Source organism: Diplotaxodon limnothrissa, linkage group LG17 (genome assembly GCF_057381915.1).
Source record: "Diplotaxodon limnothrissa isolate DT_005_m linkage group LG17, D_limnothrissa_male_GT1.1, whole genome shotgun sequence".
NCBI classification, from domain to species: Eukaryota; Metazoa; Chordata; class Actinopteri; order Cichliformes; family Cichlidae; genus Diplotaxodon; species Diplotaxodon limnothrissa.
Genome location: NC_140612.1, coordinates 23,566,493 through 23,583,122, shown reverse-complemented (window position 1 = coordinate 23,583,122; position 16,630 = coordinate 23,566,493). Strand labels below are relative to the sequence as shown.

Genomic DNA, 16,630 nt, shown 5'->3' with positions numbered 1-16,630 from the left:
AGAAAAACATGATTTTCATGCAGGACAATGCTCCATCACACGCGTCCAAGTACTCCACAGCGTGGCTGGCAAGAAAGGGTATAAAAGAAGAAAAACTAATGACATGGCCACCTTGTTCACCTGATCTGAACCCCATTGAGAACCTGTGGTCCATCATCAAATGTGAGATTTACAAGGAGGGAAAACAGTACACCTCTCTGAACAGTGTCTGGGAGGCTGTGGTTGCTGCTGCACGCAATGTTGATGGTGAACAGATCAAAACACTGACAGAATCCATGGATGGCAGGCTTTTGTTCAGACTACTTCCATCAGGAAGGAGGTTCTGCAGCATCCGGTCCCGTACCAGCAGACTGAGAGACAGCTTTTTCCATCAGGCCATCAGACTGCTGAACACTTCATAGACACCTCAGCTTCACTACTGGAACTTTAACATTATGCACTCCATACTGTACAGTAACGCCACTGTTTTGCACATGTCTCACTCTATATATTTTATTTTATATATTTTATTTATTGTTTACTCTATTTAATTTGTAAAATATGTGTACACACACACACACACACACACACACACACACGTAGAAAAATATTTAGTATACACATCCAGAAATGCATATACTATTATATATTGTACATATATTTATTAGTTTCAGATGTAGCCATTCTTGTATTTTGCTTGTTTACATTATTGTATTTTGCACAACTCTGTTGCTTGTGAAGCTCGCACACAAGAATTTCACTCACATGTGCTGTACCAATGTACCTGCACATGTGATGTGACAATAAAAGTGATTTGATTTGATTTGATTTTGAGTGTCCTTGCAAAGAAAGGTGGCTATATTGGTCACTGATTTGTTTTGTTTTTGTATTTGAATGTCAGAAATGTATATTTGTGAATGTGGAGATGTTATATTGGTTTCACTGGTAAAAATAAATAATTGAAATGGGTATTTATTTGTTTTTTGTTACGTTGCCTAATAATTATGCACAGTAATAGTCACCTGCACACACAGTTATCCCCCTAAAATAGCTAAAACTAAAAACAAACTAAAAACTACTTCCAAAAACATTCAGCTTTGATATTAATGAGTTTTTTGGGTTCATTGAGAACATGGTTGTTGTTCAATAATAAAATTATTCCTCAAAAATACAACTTGCCTAATAATTCTGCACTCCCTGTATTAGTGTGTGGTCAACCACAAATCTTCATACTGTCATCCATACATGAGGTCTTTATACAAACGATGAACGATAATGAAAGAAACTGTTTAACTGATATGAAATGATTGAATTATATGAAATATTATGGCTTTGTTTGCCAGAGTGTTTTTCTGTAAACTACTTTGAACTGCTGGCAGTCAGTGAAGTCACTGAAAGGCAAGATTCTATGTTGTGTTGCCGTAGTTTCCAGAGTTTACTTATAAAGCTCACTTACAGAATTCAGTTAGAAAAGTCAAGCATTTGAAAGGTGCACATTTGAAGGAATATTAACTCAATCTTAACTCATTACGGTTTACATTTTCGATTTTAAAAGTTCTCCAAAATTACAATGAAAAAGGAAACAAGAAAAATGACCACTCCAGCTGATAAGAAAGATTCAGGAGATCAAGGTAAGTAAAATAATAAAATAAAATCCTGGTAAAATCCAAATCCTAGAAATGTTGACACTATGTGAATCATTTTTAGAGTATTTGATTCATATGTTTGATTGAAAATAGCTTTAATACAAGATGTCTAATCAAAGAAAGGTTACCGGTCTTTTGGTAAAATAATGTAATAAGTTTATTCTTGGACTCAACAGTAAAAACAGACCAACAAGTGTCATCAAGATCTAAGACTTAGTAAACCTAGTATCAATTCGCACTGGTCAGTTTTTTTTATCCCAAGAATAAACTTGTGATAATTTAAGCAAAAGCAATTTCAAATTCTTTGCCATCAAACTGCTTCCAGTCCTGATGTCGGGGACTCTTTTTCACCACTGTGTTGTTGTCGTTTATAGATTGTAAGAGCAGGACTGCTAAAAGAAAGGCCAGTCCTGAAAAGAAGACCCCAATAAAAAGGAGGAGGGTCGCTGAGCAGGCTGGTCCTTCCACCAGCTCAGATGTGGTCAAAGGTGTGAAGCGCAAGGTTGTGCAAGATGAAGAGGGCACAACAAAGAAAGCAAAGAAGGCTAAACTTCTCGACCATATGAGCGGTGACGAGGAGCAAGCATCCTTCTCGTTGGACTCTGGTAAAGGTAGGCTAATTAGTTGAATAAGGGGGTAGATTAAGTGTGGTTGCTAGGTTTAAGATATTGGTGTTTAGTGTTTGTGTCTATCATCCAGTGAGCTGATGTGCTTTTGGTGTTTTCCACATCTCCAGACTTGAACAACAAACAGGAGTGTGCAAAAAATGGCAAAAGAAAGGCCACGGGAGACAACAGAGAGCCACTCAAGAAAAAAAAAAGGAATGTGGACCAGGGCAAAAAATCAGTGGCAGACCAAAAACGTAAGTAGCAAGCAGCTTGGGTTTTATATTCAGGGGAAGGGCAGAAGGAACATTTAGGCTACAGAGGAGAGTAATTTGTGTCACAGCTGTAATAAAACCAGATTTGCTGTTTTGTCTGTTCAGGTGAATTCCAAGCCAGATATGTGGAGGAGCACCAGCTCGGAGAAGGAGGCTGCGGAGCAGTGTTTGCTGGCTACCGGATAGAAGATCGTTTTCCAGTAAGTGTTCAGATGATGGTAGTAACACAGGCAGTGACGCAGATAATGGATAATATCGTAAACTGAGACGTCTGCTGTGTTTCCACCTTTCATTATGTCATACTGAGGAAATGCTCACCAATGCTCTGTGTCTTCTAGGTTGCCATCAAACACATTCCCAAAAATAAAGTCTACTGCAAAGTGGCGGTAAGCGTCCAACACTTGAATTAGTTTCACATTACTGGATTGAATGCGGCGTTCCTCATCATCCACTTTGTTGTAATATTTCAGGATGAAAATGGGAAGATGCTCTCGGTGGAAGTGGCCATTATGCTTAAACTTGCAGGTGAAGCAGAAGGGTCAGTGGGAATATCAGCACCTGTGTCCTTGCTGGAGTGGTTCGACCTTGGCAAAGAGCTGATCCTGGTGCTGGAGAGACCTGTCCCCGCTGTGGACCTGCAAAAATACAAAGCAGAAAATGGAAGAACTTTAACAGAGGACACGGCCAAGGTAAGTTGACTGGAAGAGCCTTAGACTGTACAGCATTCAATCAAGGCAGAAAAGCATTAACTCATTATTGTGTTTTTCATCTTTTCCAGGTCATTCTGAAGCAACTAGTTGATGCTGTAAAGGAACTTGAGGAGAAACACATCTTTCATCGGGACATCAAGGGACAAAACATTCTGATTGAGACCGGCTCAGATGTGCCTCGAGTTCGCATCATTGACTTTGGACTGAGCTGCTTTGTTAAACAGCGATCTCTGTATCGCATCTTCTATGGTAACATATTCTGCTCTTGCTTTTCACAGATGTAACAATTTGTGTCTTTTGTTTTAGAAGAAATTGTAATTGTGTCTGTTTGTTAGGCACTCCTCTTCACATCCCTCCCGAGTGGTACATTAGGAGCTGCTACAGGTGTGGACCCACCACGGTGTGGCAAATGGGAGTGGTGTTGTATGAAGCGCTTCATGCACGATACTTTAGTACCGCGAGGTTCCTCACAAAGCAACTGAGCATCAAAAAGCGTCTGTCCACAGGTAAGAAAACTTCACACTTCACTGCTGCCTTGGATCACTAGAACTATCATCTTCATCTTTTTGATCTTTTCTTTCTTTCAAGAATGCCGGAATTTCTTGGACGCATGTTTAGCTTTAGCCCCGGAGAAGCGCCCAACACTGGAGGAGCTCCAGCTTCACCCCTGGCTAAGATAACACACACAAACACACAATTCACACCTTATCATGCAAGTGTGATACATTGTAGTAACTTCCTTTCTTTTTTCTGTTGGACAGGAATAGATAGAGTGGGTCAATCTTAAAAAGAAAATAAATAAAAATTTAGCTTTTTTGGAGTTCCTGTAACCCCCCCAGCCATCCCAGGAAAGGGGATCTCTCTTTGAATGGGCTTTCCCGAGGTTTCTTCCCATCGATCTGGCCCCCTGGGGAGTTTTTCCTCGTCTTCATAGAGAGCTTGGGCTGGGTCAGGAGCTCCATCAAAACTGTCTTTATTTGATGACTTCAATGTCATCAAATAAAGATGTGTTTTACTTAAAGTAAAATTTGATCAAAATAAAACTTGTTTAATTCATCTTTGCTGAGGATTCTCCTTCATTACTATTTTGTTTTGTTTTGTTGTTTTGTTTTTACCCATGGTGCATTTTGACAAATAAGAAAACTGAATCAGGTTAAAGTGTGCACAAAGACAGTCACACTGCAAATGATCTGAAGACTTGCATCTGTTGCTCTAACCCCCAACTAGTTTAGACAGATTTCCTGGTTCTACCAGAGGTTTTTTCCTTCAAGAAGGGAGTTTTTCCTTCCCACTGTTGCTGAGTGTTTGCTCATAGTGGGTTGTAAAAGCATAAAAGTTAATAAGAGGCATTCATAGCAGAATTATCACAGAGGGAACTATATAGCTTAAATGTACACAGTAAAATTTGCAGTGTCAAACTAACACTTAAAGAGTTAAATTTAACACTGTTTCCGAGTCTATTTGGTGCCATTCAGAATTGGTGTTAAATCAACTCTTTCTATAGTGTTAAAATTTTAGAGTAAATTTAACTCTAAATAGAGTAAAAATTTAATACTGAGTAACACCGCATAGTGTTAAATCAACTTAACACTACTAGTAGTGTCATATTATTTACTCTATCCTAGTGATAAATTAACTCTATTTGAGTAAAATCCCGCTGATTTTTAACACTGAATTGTGTTATTTGAAATTAACACTGGGGGTTCAAAGAACTCTGATGGGAGTTGATGTTACTCTATACTGTGTTATTCATACACTAATCTCTAGTGAAAAATTAGCTCTCATAGAGTAAAATTTGTAATTAATTTTACACCAAGTAATGTTACTAAAACTCTTCCTGTAGTGTTACCTTTACACTCAATTCACTGTTTTGCAGCATGAAAACCTGGTTTTTAATAATGCTTTTACATATAAAACAAGTGAGCAAAAACCACAACTAGATAATACATTTAACAGCTTTATTTTTATGTCAGGCTCAAAATATAAAAACATCTCATGTAGTGTATAAAACACTTTAAAACAATGAATTTAGTTCGGCATAAAACGGCAATATGGAACGACACACAGGGAGGAATCTGAAATGCCATACTTGATTTGAAGAAGCAACACAGCTCATTTATGTTCAACACCTTCAGCACCATATTGGGATGCAGTCTGACCCTAAATGCATGATGATGGTCATCAAAACACAGGGTTTCCATCAGTTTTCCGCAGAGCAACACAATGTCATCTTTCACAACAATACTTTTGATCTTACAAAAAAGCAGAATCTCAGACACTACATCTGTACAGATGATAAAGTCAGGGCGGTACTCTGTACTGTGTGTTATTATCCACTTAGCTGAAAACAAACTGGTAGACAACACAGCTCCAAGCAAATTCTGGACCTTCTTCCAGCTCTCCAAGTGTCACCATCTTTCCTGGTCCTAAAGCTAATCTTTCCAGGCTAAAGGACTCCCAATGCTTTATTTTATTACTATTATATTTATTTTTACTTGTGGTGTACTGTAAAGGTACACTCTGTAAGGCTGCATCTTTAGCCTGAGTATGAATCTCAAAAAACACTTCCTCCATTGAGGAGACAAAACTACTCACAGTAGATTGGCTTAATCCAGCTGCCCTGAGCTGTGCAACAGCAGAGGCACACCTATCCAAAGTGCTCTTATTTGACCTTTTCAGATGTTGTGGGTGTTTCTTCTACATTAGTTGACATCACCTCCCCTGTAGTGCTAACTTCTTTAACTGCCACATCAGGCTGTAGATTAACATCAGTGTCAGCCTGCTGGTCAAAATAGTTAAGGTGTTTGGTATTTAAATATTTTCTAAAACCTGTGGTCTGGATGAACATGTACATGTTGTGAAGCATAGTGTTGTAAGATGTGCCAAACACAAAATGTGCTTTAAACAGTTCATCAACAGTACCAAGTGAAGAGGTAGACTTGCATGGCATGGCATTCTTGTCAAGAATAATGAAGAACCGGTGGATGTCATTCTTTTTCACCCCAACAGCCAGGAGGTAGGGTTGAGTGCTGGTAGTGATGGAATCAAGGTGCTCTTGGATATTTGTTCCAGTCTGAAAAGACAAATACAGACAGGCAATAAGAATCAAGTGTTTCTTAAACTGGTAATTCATAACATAAAAATAGAAAAGAAACACAAACCTTCTTGAAGACCACAAGACGCCTTTCTGCTTGAGAAGCTGACACCTTTCCTGGTCTCTTCCGACCCTGACCAGATGGTGGAATCAGATGTAATAGCAATAGAATTGCTGAGAGGTCACTGTCCCAGCCTGAAAAAATTATTTGTTTTTAATAAAGTTGAGTCATCATCAACAATATATTTCAATGCATTGATAAAATGTTTGAGTAGACCCAAAAGACAAAAAGGATAACTGTTCTGTGACAAACATTATATATGCTATGAATGTGCTAATCAAAGAAACAACAGCTCACCAATTAACTTCAGTGACATCCTCAGGTGAGTCAGCTGCCAGCAAGAGTTCTTCCAGGTCACTGGTAGAAGGAAGCTTTCTGCCTTGTTGGATAATCTTTCTTTTGAATGTTGTTGGCCACCTCTCCAGCAACCTGCCTGATACATCCTCACCAAACATCAGTACAAAATCCTGTTCGATCTGTAACAGGGATAGAGAATTATATCTGCTATCTACAAAATATTAAAGTGTGTTTACATTGTCAAAGTAATGACAAATATTCACCAAGCCTTTGATATCTTTGAAACGTGGAAAAACAGACAGTATGTTGCTTGACAGCAGGGCCCTGTTTCAGAAAGCCGGTTTAGTGCAAACTCTGAGTAAGTATACCCTGAGTTAACGAAAACTCTGGGTTTTCGGTTTCACAAAGCGAGTTCAGCTGAAGCCTGAGTGAGTCACTATGACGACACACTCCGTGAAGCTAACCTGCCCCCTAGCAGGTTTACTACAACTAACCCTGACTGTCCCCGCCTCTTTGTCGGAAACCTGACAGTAGGAAGTGTCAGACATGGCGTGTCCCTTCCTTGAAGAGCCAGTAGATCTTGAAGCCCAAATACTCCGCAGAGCTCTCCGCCGGGAGAGAGTGATCAGAGCGCGTATGGACATTTTATCATTACCTGATGATTTCCTGTGCGAACGTTACCGTTTCTCAGCACAATCAATAAGTTATTTGGATAACATCCTCAGGCCATATATTGCGCATGTGACACATCGCGGACATTCTCTCAGTTCTGTACATATTATTTGTATTGCACTTCGGTTTTTTGCAAACGGGAGCTTTCTGTATAATATTGGTGATGCTGAGCACGTTCCCAAGGCTACCGTCTGTCGGGCAGTCAGGAATGTTACAGTTGCACTGAAACGTCTCCTGTACTCGTCTGTGGTGTTCCCCGGTCATAGACCCACAAGATTTATCAAAGAGGGATGCCACAAAATTGCAGGTAGCAGGATGAACAAAACTTAATACATGATGTGGTGATACTTGAACTACTACTTAAATTTTACATTTATTTTCACGGTTCCCAGGCGTGATTGGCTGTATAGATGGCACTCACATTCCAATCATTGCTCCTTCAGTAAATGAAGGAGACTATGTGAACAGGAAGTCTTTCCACAGCATTAATGTACAGGTACATAGTTCCCTGTAGCATTTCAAACTAACAAATTATTTCATTATAGTAATGGATGCTAATTTGTGTTCTCTGCACTGTGAAGATCATATGTGATGCTGCCAACATTATCACAAATGTGGAAGCCAAGTGGCCAGGCTCTGTGAGTGGTGGTGGTGGAGGACCCCCACCTGTTTTTCGGGCCTCCGCTTTTTTTCTAGTGGCCATAATGGGTCACATTTGAGCATACAGAGTAAGCAAATATGTACTTATAATGTGCTCAGATAATTTCAATAAGTGCTTACAGAGGGGAAATTAATGTAGCCTCTAACTGCAATTGATTTACATCGGACAAACAGACCAAGCACTATGGCTCATAATACAATTACACCTTACCTGTTTGGACTATATTTTTATATTTCATTTTTACTTGCTGCCAGGAACGTTGGGGGCCTGTTGGGTTGCACCTGCGCTCAAATCACATCACAAAATAAAAGGTATAAAATACAAAATAAAATATAATAAAATAACGTGTTAAATGGGTGGAAATCCCTAGATCAATGTTTAAATTAACACTCACGCATTGACTCTGTCGGCTATGTTTTGCCATGCATGCTCCCTTTCTTTTGCAGCTGAGGCTGTGTTACTTTTTTTCTGCAAAATTTGCATGTTATCAGCATATGCTGCCATCAGAATTTCGGCCTCAAGCGCTGTAAAATACATTGACCGCGCCTTCTTTCCCTCCTTCTCCATGGTAATTCGCTTAATCTGTGCTCCACTAATCAGGGCTTTATGTATCCTCGTGCGTGCGCTTAACTTGGGGTTAAAGCAACTCCGCGTTGATTGAACTAATTGTTATCAGCCTTTCTGAAACCGAATATTCCGAGTTGGACAGTTCGGGGTTACTCAACCCTGAGTATCGTTTTTCACTCTGAGTTTTCTAAACCGGCTTCCTGAAATAGGGCCCAGGGCCCTGTTTCAGGAAGCCGGTTTGGAAAACTCAGAGTGAAAAACGACACTCACGGTTGAGTAACCCCGAACTGTCCAACTCGGAATATTCGGTTTCAGAAAGGCTGATAACAATTAGTTCAGTCAACGCGGAGTTGCTTTAACCCCAAGTGAAGCGCGCGGACGAGGATACATAAAGCCCTGATAAGCGGAGCACAGATTAAGCGAGTCACCATGGAGACGGAGGGAAAGAAGGCGCGGTCAATGTATTTCACAGCGCTTGAGGCCGAAATTCTGATGGCAGCATATGCCGATAACATGCAAATTCCGCGGAAAAAAGTAACACAGCCACAGCTGCAAAAGAAAGGGAGCATGCATGGCAAAACATAGCCGACAGAGTCAATGCGTGAGTGTTAATTTAAACATTGATCGAGGGATTTCCACCCATTTAACACGTTATTTTATCATATGTTATTTTATTTGTTATTTTATACATTTTATTTTGTGATGTGATGTGAGCGCAGGTGCAACCCAACAGGCCCCAAACGTGCCTGGCAGCAAGTAAAAATGAAATATAAAAATATAGTCCAAACAGGTAAGGTGTAATTGTATTATGAGCCATAGTGCTTGGTCTGTTTGTCCCATGTAAATCAATTGCAGTTAGAGGCTACATTAATTTTCTTTCTGTAAGCACTTATTGAAATTATCTGAGCACATTACAAGTACATATTTGCTTACTCTGTATGCTCAAATGTGGCCCGTTATAGCCAACAGAAAAAAAGCGGAGGCCCGAAAAACAGGTGGGGGTCCTCCACCACCACCACTCACAGAGGCTGAGCAGTTGGCCCTCAGCCAAAACAGTGGGCGCCCTGTGGCCGAAGGCATCTCTGCGGGGACATCCTCTGAGTCAATAACCCCGCAAGACACAAGTGCCTACATAAGGGGTAAATTCAAAATAATACATGATGTGCATACATCCTTTCTTCACAGTCACCTTTGCAGTGCTACTCATTCATTTGATAAACTCTTTACCATAATGGATTATTTTGTAGAGAAGTTATTTTCCGACTGATTTTGCCTTCCCTCAGCCTTGGTTGTCTTTGAGAGCATAATGACAATGAAGTGTAAGGTGCTTGGTATGTTTGTTAATTGCCATTTGGTCCCTTGTAAGTTATAAGTGACCTGTATAAACCTCATATTCTATCAGTTGATGGTGATGGTGTACTGCATCTGGTGCAGCCTCCTGTTGAGCCAGACCAACATGCAGTTGTGAGTAATACTCCACAGATTATATGAGTTTACAGTAGAACAGCAATGTTGTTTATTTCTTTACTACAGGAAAATAATGAAGAAACATTGACAGCTGTTACAGAGGAGGAAGCAACAGAGACACTTTATGAGGTTTACATCTTTTAATACTTTGTGTACAGGAAATACAGGCGACCAATAAAGCCAGTTGAACAAAAAATCTGTTTATTCTTCTTTCAACATGTTGAGGTGATGGGTCAAAAGAAATGATTGTGACATATGGTGTCTCTGACTGCTCTTCCATCTTGTATGTCCGTGGGAGGGTCAGGATGTTCATGGTTTGGATCACTGCTGATGTTTGGTTCAGAAGGACAGTGTTCTCCTCTAATTGTGGCAATGTTGTGAAGAATCACACATGCCACAATAATGTCACATGCCCTTTCTGGGGTGACCCTGAGTCTTTGCAGGCACTGGAACCGGGCCTTAAGCATTCCGATAGTCATTTCAATTCTGGCTCTTGTCCTGCAATTAGCCAGATTATATCGCTGCTGTGGGCCCGGTTCAGGGTCAGGGTAAGGGGTAAGCAAATAGGGTAAACATGGATACCCCCTATCACCAAGCAAGTAGCCAGTGAACTCTCCTAAGACAGAAGGATACACTTCAGTTCAAATGTCCCTGAAGCAATTGGTCTTTATATATTTTAAAGTATTCTCAACTCACCATGTCCAAATTTTGTGCTCAGTGTACATTCACGGAATATTTGTGAGTCATGGACAGAGCCTGGCCACTTGGCTTCCACATTTGTGATAATGTTGGCAGCATCACATATGATCTTCACAGTGCAGAGAACACAAATTAGCATCCATTACTATAATGAAATAATTTGTTAGTTTGACATGCTACAGGGAACTATGTACCTGTACATTAATGCTGTGGAAAGACTTCCTGTTCACATAGTCTCCTTCATTTACTGAAGGAGCAATGATTGGAATGTGAGTGCCATCTGTACAGCCAATCACGCCTGGGAACCCTGAAAATAAATGTGCAATTTAAGTAGTAGTCCAAGTATCACCACATCATAAATTAAGTTTTGTTCATCCTGATACCTGCAATTTTGTGGCATCCCTCTTTGATAAATCTTGTGGGTCTATGACCGGGGAACACCACAGACGAGTACAGGAGACGTTTCAGTGCAACTGTAACATTCCTGACTGCCCGACAGACGGTAGCCTTGGAAACGTGCTCAGCGTCACCAATATTATACAGAAAGCTCCCGTTTGCAAGAAACCGAAGTGCAATACAAATAATATGCAATGAACTGAGAGCATGTCCGCGATGTGTCACATGCGTAATATATGGCCTGAGGATGTTATCCAAATAAATTATAGATTGTGCTGAGAAACGGTAACGTTCGCACAGAAAATCATCAGGAAATGATAAAATGTCCAAACGCGCTCTGATCACTCTCTCCCGGCGGAGAGCTCTGCGGAGAATTTGGGCTTCACGATCTACTGGCTCTTCAAGGAAGTGGCACGCCATGTCCGACACTTCCTACTGTCAGGTTTCCGACAAAGGGGCGGAGACAGTCAGGGTTAGTTGTAGTAAACCTGCTAGGGGGCAGGTTAGCTTCACGGAGTGTGTCGTCATAGTGACTCACTCAGGCTGCAGCTGAACTCGCTTTGTGAAACCGAAAACCCAGAGTTTTCGTTAACTCAGGGTATACTTACTCAGTTTTTCCACTAAACCGGCTTCCTGAAACAGGGCCCAGGAGGCCAAGGACCATGTTGTGTCGATAAACAAATGTCAACTTCATCTTCTTCTTGACTGTGTCTTCATCAGCTGAATGTTTCATCAGAGAGATTGTATCCTTGCACTCATCCTCACTCAGTAACTTCTCTGTAACAAACTGCAACTCTCGTCTGACAGTTGGTCCACCACACTGGTCTTCACTCGATGATCCATCTCCTGGTGCTAGACAATATGAAATACATCTTTATCAAAACTAATAACAACATTTAATAACCATTATTAATAAAGAACCACAATGTGGAACTGTATTATGTATTTCCACTGAATTATAAATGTTACCTCCAGATGATAATCGCCTCCCTTTAGCAGTGCATCTCTGTATGGCTTTAATCCTCCAGGCCAAGTACCCGGTGCTACCCTCGCCATCATAATAATGTTCCTTGGAGAGTGACATGTACAGACACTGATAAATGAATAAACAAAATAAGTTATGTAACAATGAAGAGTTGATAAGAACATACATTTTAGCAGGATTTAAAATGTTTAAACGTGATTTTGGTTGTATCAGTTATTACTATGGGCTACCTACATAGCCATTTTTGGAGTACAGGCCACTGAGGTAAGAGAAAAAGGTTACAATTCCTCTGGCATACATTTCTTTTACCTGTCGTGGTGGTGATGTACTGCAAGATCAAAAGGAAAAGAACTAGTCAGCTTCCCTGGAATTCATAGAGATTTAAAATAATTTGAAAATGATAGTAAAATCACAGGGCCAGAAATAAATTACCCATTTTTTTCTGTCAAGTATGTTGACCAGTATGTTTTTCTTCTGGTTTCATCCACCAGGGACTTGGTCCGATTGTATTCATTTATTATACGTTCTCCACCAGGTTTGCTGGTGAGAATCGATTCCACCAACTGGAAAACACAATAAAAAAAAACATTCTACATGTTGATATAACCACTGCAGTTCAGAGCACTTAAACTACAAACAAAAATGACACTGTTAGAAGAATGTGGAAATCTGCTAACTCTTACTTGCTTAACTTCTGCATCCAGCTTCTGATGTTTCCTCAAAGGGCTGTCTGAAAGGATGACCATATCCTGTGAATCTGATGAATGTGGCGATGATAACTGGGACTGCTCAGGAGACACTTCTGCAGCAGCTGTTTCCAGACCTCAAAAACAGGAGCAAAACAAATGAGTTTAATGAACTGAAGCTCTGCCATCACGTAATGTCGCATACTGCTGTTTCTGATGTCATTTAAAAAAAAAAAATTTAAAAAAAAGAATTTTGTTTTACATTGTTTGGAAAAAGTTGAAAAGTTTTGTAATTTAAACATTCTTCTTTAAGTTTTGCACAATAAATGTTCTCGAAATGGCAAAACAACAAAAAAACAAAAAAAACAAAAAAAAACAAATGAGTTTACATGGTCCCTCTATAGACACATTTTATAAACTCTTTTTAATAAACAATGTAATAATGATATTAAAAAAATGACATCCAGTGAAACACACATCACTCAAACAAACCTTTTTCATATTTGATGGTTAATACCCCAGTTGAGGGATCTGTTACTATATCCTCAAATATATCATCATCCAACTCAGTCCCTGAACTATCAAAAACTTTCACTCCTTTTGTTACAGCTGGCACACCAAACTTTGCAAATGCTGGAAACAAGCACACAAGTTTGAGTAAACAAAAAGATTACATGACATTAGGGCTGCTCGATTATGGCAAAAATGATAATCATGATTATTTTCACTGAAATTGAGATCTCGATTATTTGACGATATTTATTTAACCCTTACGACCTACTATAGAACCAAGAGCTTATGTTATTTTTTTACATGTTGTAGTGCCATTTGTGGGAGCATTTCAAGTTGCTATACAACTGTTATAGCCCATATTTTAATAATATGTATGCATTAAGTCCATAGTAACTACATTAATTGCAAAAAAGTGCAATAAACTACAAAAAAATTGAAAATCGTTTTTGTTTTGTTTTTTACATACATTTCTACTTGGAGAAATTTAAGAGGTTTATCCCTCAAAACTTTAAATACAAAAAAGTTGCAAAAAATAGTTTACAACAACAGGAAATTTATTTTGAGTGTCTTCATAGTTTTATTTTGGAGATACAGCAATTTTTATATACTGCAGGAAAAACGAAAAAACAATCCTATGATGCAAATTCGCAAAGAAAACAGCAGGTGCATCAAAATAAACTATTTCCAGCAGTGCAATTCGAGTTCTAAGCAGAAACTATTCAGAAAAGTCAAACGTGACTTATAAAAACACCAGTATAAGCTTTTAAGGCCTATAAGTAAAAAACTACATTTTCCACGAAAATGACGTCACTTCCGGTTTTGGGCAGGAAATGGCGGACATGCTATAATTCGTGCTGACGTCTGTTTCACTGTGGGAAGTGTTACGAACAGCTGATCGGATCGGCAAAGCGTGTTTCTGGAATATTATGTTTTTGTTCCTGCAAGCGCTTTTTATGCAGTTTTTGCAAAGCTATATGTGGAAGGAAACCGTGACCGAGGACAAGCTGATGGCATAAGATGTAAGTACAACTCCTCTGGTTTCATATGCAAAAAAAATTATTGCACTAGCTTACACGGTTCAGGTTCTACAGGGATTTAAAAATAGTTACACAAAACGGAGCGTGCAGCTCTGACGCTTTAAAGGGTTAACAATAACAACGTATTGAATAATGACTTTAAAATAATGACTTTTGTCGCATGGAGTCACACAAACCACCTGCAACTCAACACCTCAAAGACTAAGGAACTGGTTGTGGACTTCGGGAGGTCCAGAGAACGTCCACTGCCGGTTCAGATAGAGGGGGAGGAGGTGGAGGTGGTCAACAAGTACAAGTACCTCGGGCTGTGGGTGGACAATAAACTGGACTGGTCATGCAACACAGAGCACCTGTATAAAAAAGCCCAAAGCCGACTGTACTTCCTCAGGAGGCTGAGGTCTTTTAACATCTGCAGGAAGCTCCTGAGGATGTTTTACCAGTCGGTGGTTGCTGGAGTACTTTTCTATGCTGTGGTGTGCTGGGGGAGCAGCACAGCAAAGAGGGACTCATCCAGGCTGGAGAAACTGATCAGGAAGGCTAGCTCTGTGGTCGGCATGAAGCTGGACACTCTGGTGACAGTGGCAGAGAAAAGGACATTAAAGAAACTGATGGACATTATGAACAATGCTGGGCATCCTCTGCACACGGCCATAAACAATCAGAAGAGTCTGTTCAGTGACAGGTTGCTTCTCCCCAAGACAAGAACTAACAGACTTAAAAACTCCTTTGTCCCACACGCCATCAAACTGTTTAACTCCTCTCTGGAGGGGAGAGGGAGGGGAAACAGGAGGACAAAGGAGGGGGGAACAACTAAGCTGTAGTGCCTCTTCACCTCACTGTACAATACCTTGTGCAATACTTTTTGTAAATAGTCAACAGTGCAATAGACTCAATACTTGAAATATGCAATTCACTTGTATTTTTATTTTTTATTCCTATTTATTCTATTTATCCCCTTTGTATATTTTATTTATATTTGTCTCTGTATTTATATATGTGTGTGTGTGTATATATATATATATATATATATATAACAATTCTGTAACTGTAACTTCGGTCGTTGCTGTGCTTTTTGGAAGTCGAATTTCCCAGAGGAACCCACCCGAGGGATTAATAAAGTTCTATCTTATCTTATCTTATCTTATCTTAAAAAATAATATAAAATGGTGTGCAACACCACTGAAGTTTTTTTTTACCTCTCTTTTCAACCAACGGCAGTCACTCTCGTCTCCAAATAACTTCTGCTTAGCTTTTTCAAAAGTGACTCAAACAAATAAAAACTAAATTATTAAGCACCAGTAACATGCTTGATAAGTGGTAGATTAGGAGTTACACTCACATTATACAGTTTTTCCACTAAATATACATTCGTAGCTAAGATGATTCCAAAACGTAGATCATTTTCAATTAATCATAAAATGCAGTTTGAAGAGACTAAATAACAAAAAGAACTTAAAGCACATTGAACACCTTTTTTATACCATGTTGGTTTCTTACCGGCAATCAAAATTCCTTAAGGCTTGGCTCAGATACTCTAGCAAATTTCTGCACACCTCCCAGTTTTGCTTTAAGCAGCATGCTTCCTGTAGACAGTAATTTCTTATAGTCAGTGCTCTTCATTGAACTACTGTAAACAGAAAATGTGAATATTAAACCAGTCCCATAAATACCGGTAAAACAGCCTTGCATTGTTATTTCTTACACTGTATGTATGTCAACCCCTTGGCTGTAGTTTTTAAGCCCTGTACTAAATGAGTATTTCACCTACATGAAATATATTCCTCAATACAAAACTAAAATAATTACTAGTACTTTTACCATTTGTCTGATCTAACTTAGCACTAGGGAGTCAGTATTTTGTTCATCTTTAGTTTAACATACTGAACAGTCTGCTAACCAAAATAATGATAATGGATTGGATTTATATAGCGCTTTTCAAGGCACCCAAAGCGCTTTACAATACCACTATTCATTCACTCTCACATTCACACACTGGTGGAGGCAAACTACAGTTGTAGCCACAGCTGCCCTGATGCAGACTGACAGAAGCGAGGCTGCCATATCGCCATCGGCCCATCTGGAAAAATGGAAAAAGGTAACTTGTGTCAATACCATCATTAGTTAACATCAAGTTAACTCACTACAAATACAAACACTGCCATCTTAAGTTCAAACTACTAAAAGAAAACATTACAAACTGAATCCTGGATATTTTGGATACTTTATCAAGTTTATACTGCCTGCTGGTTGTAATCACTGTAACTGTAAAATCGCTAAAGA

At 39.4% G+C, this 16,630-nt stretch overlaps 2 protein-coding genes across 3 annotated transcripts; one reads left to right on the top strand and one right to left on the bottom strand.

Moving 5' to 3' along the window:
• The first annotated feature begins 1,549 nt into the window (after positions 1-1,549).
• On the top strand, positions 1,550-3,918 carry LOC146615009 (serine/threonine-protein kinase pim-1-like). Its single transcript, XM_085376496.1, has 9 exons — positions 1,550-1,610; positions 2,000-2,236; positions 2,362-2,487; positions 2,611-2,705; positions 2,844-2,891; positions 2,976-3,194; positions 3,284-3,464; positions 3,551-3,721; positions 3,804-3,918. Exons 1-9 carry the CDS (start codon positions 1,550-1,552, stop codon positions 3,893-3,895), a joined length of 1,230 nt encoding a protein of 409 aa, XP_085232622.1. The 3' UTR covers positions 3,896-3,918.
• A 1,959-nt stretch (positions 3,919-5,877) lies between these two features.
• Positions 5,878-15,970, bottom strand: LOC146615008 (uncharacterized). Of its 2 annotated transcripts, none has more exons than XM_085375643.1 (11): positions 15,858-15,970; positions 13,293-13,444; positions 12,798-12,937; positions 12,547-12,677; positions 12,349-12,442; positions 12,099-12,222; positions 11,781-11,981; positions 6,931-6,989; positions 6,668-6,846; positions 6,377-6,512; positions 5,878-6,288 (listed from the first exon to the last, which is right to left on the bottom strand). In XM_085375643.1, the coding sequence occupies exons 1-11, from the start codon at positions 15,968-15,970 to the stop codon at positions 5,878-5,880; spliced, it is 1,740 nt and encodes a 579-aa protein (XP_085231769.1). The 2 variants fall into 2 exon arrangements, with proteins under 2 accessions (XP_085231769.1, XP_085231770.1); XM_085375644.1 differs by having other exon boundaries at positions 12,099-12,198; positions 15,858-15,928.
• Between the last annotated feature and the right edge of the window lie 660 nt (positions 15,971-16,630).

What these genes read in the sequence shown, in the direction of transcription:
- LOC146615009 (XM_085376496.1), top strand. Translation starts at nt 1,550, where the DNA reads ATGAAAAAGGAAACAAGAAAAATGACCACTCCAGCTGATAAGAAAGAT. An exon ending in GAAAGATTCAGGAGATCAAG is followed by an intron (nt 1,611 to 1,999) that starts GTAAGTAAAATA and finishes TGTCGTTTATAG; the next exon opens with ATTGTAAGAGCAGGACTGCT. An exon ending in CTCGTTGGACTCTGGTAAAG is followed by an intron (nt 2,237 to 2,361) that starts GTAGGCTAATTA and finishes CCACATCTCCAG; the next exon opens with ACTTGAACAACAAACAGGAG.
- LOC146615008 (XM_085375643.1), bottom strand. Translation starts at nt 15,970, where the DNA reads ATGAAGAGCACTGACTATAAGAAATTACTGTCTACAGGAAGCATGCTG. An exon ending in GAGCCAAGCCTTAAGGAATT is followed by an intron (nt 13,445 to 15,857) that starts TTGATTGCCGGT and finishes CAAACTTGTGTG; the next exon opens with CTTGTTTCCAGCATTTGCAA. An exon ending in GATGTCACTGAAGTTAATTG is followed by an intron (nt 6,513 to 6,667) that starts GTGAGCTGTTGT and finishes AAAACAAATAAT; the next exon opens with TTTTTCAGGCTGGGACAGTG.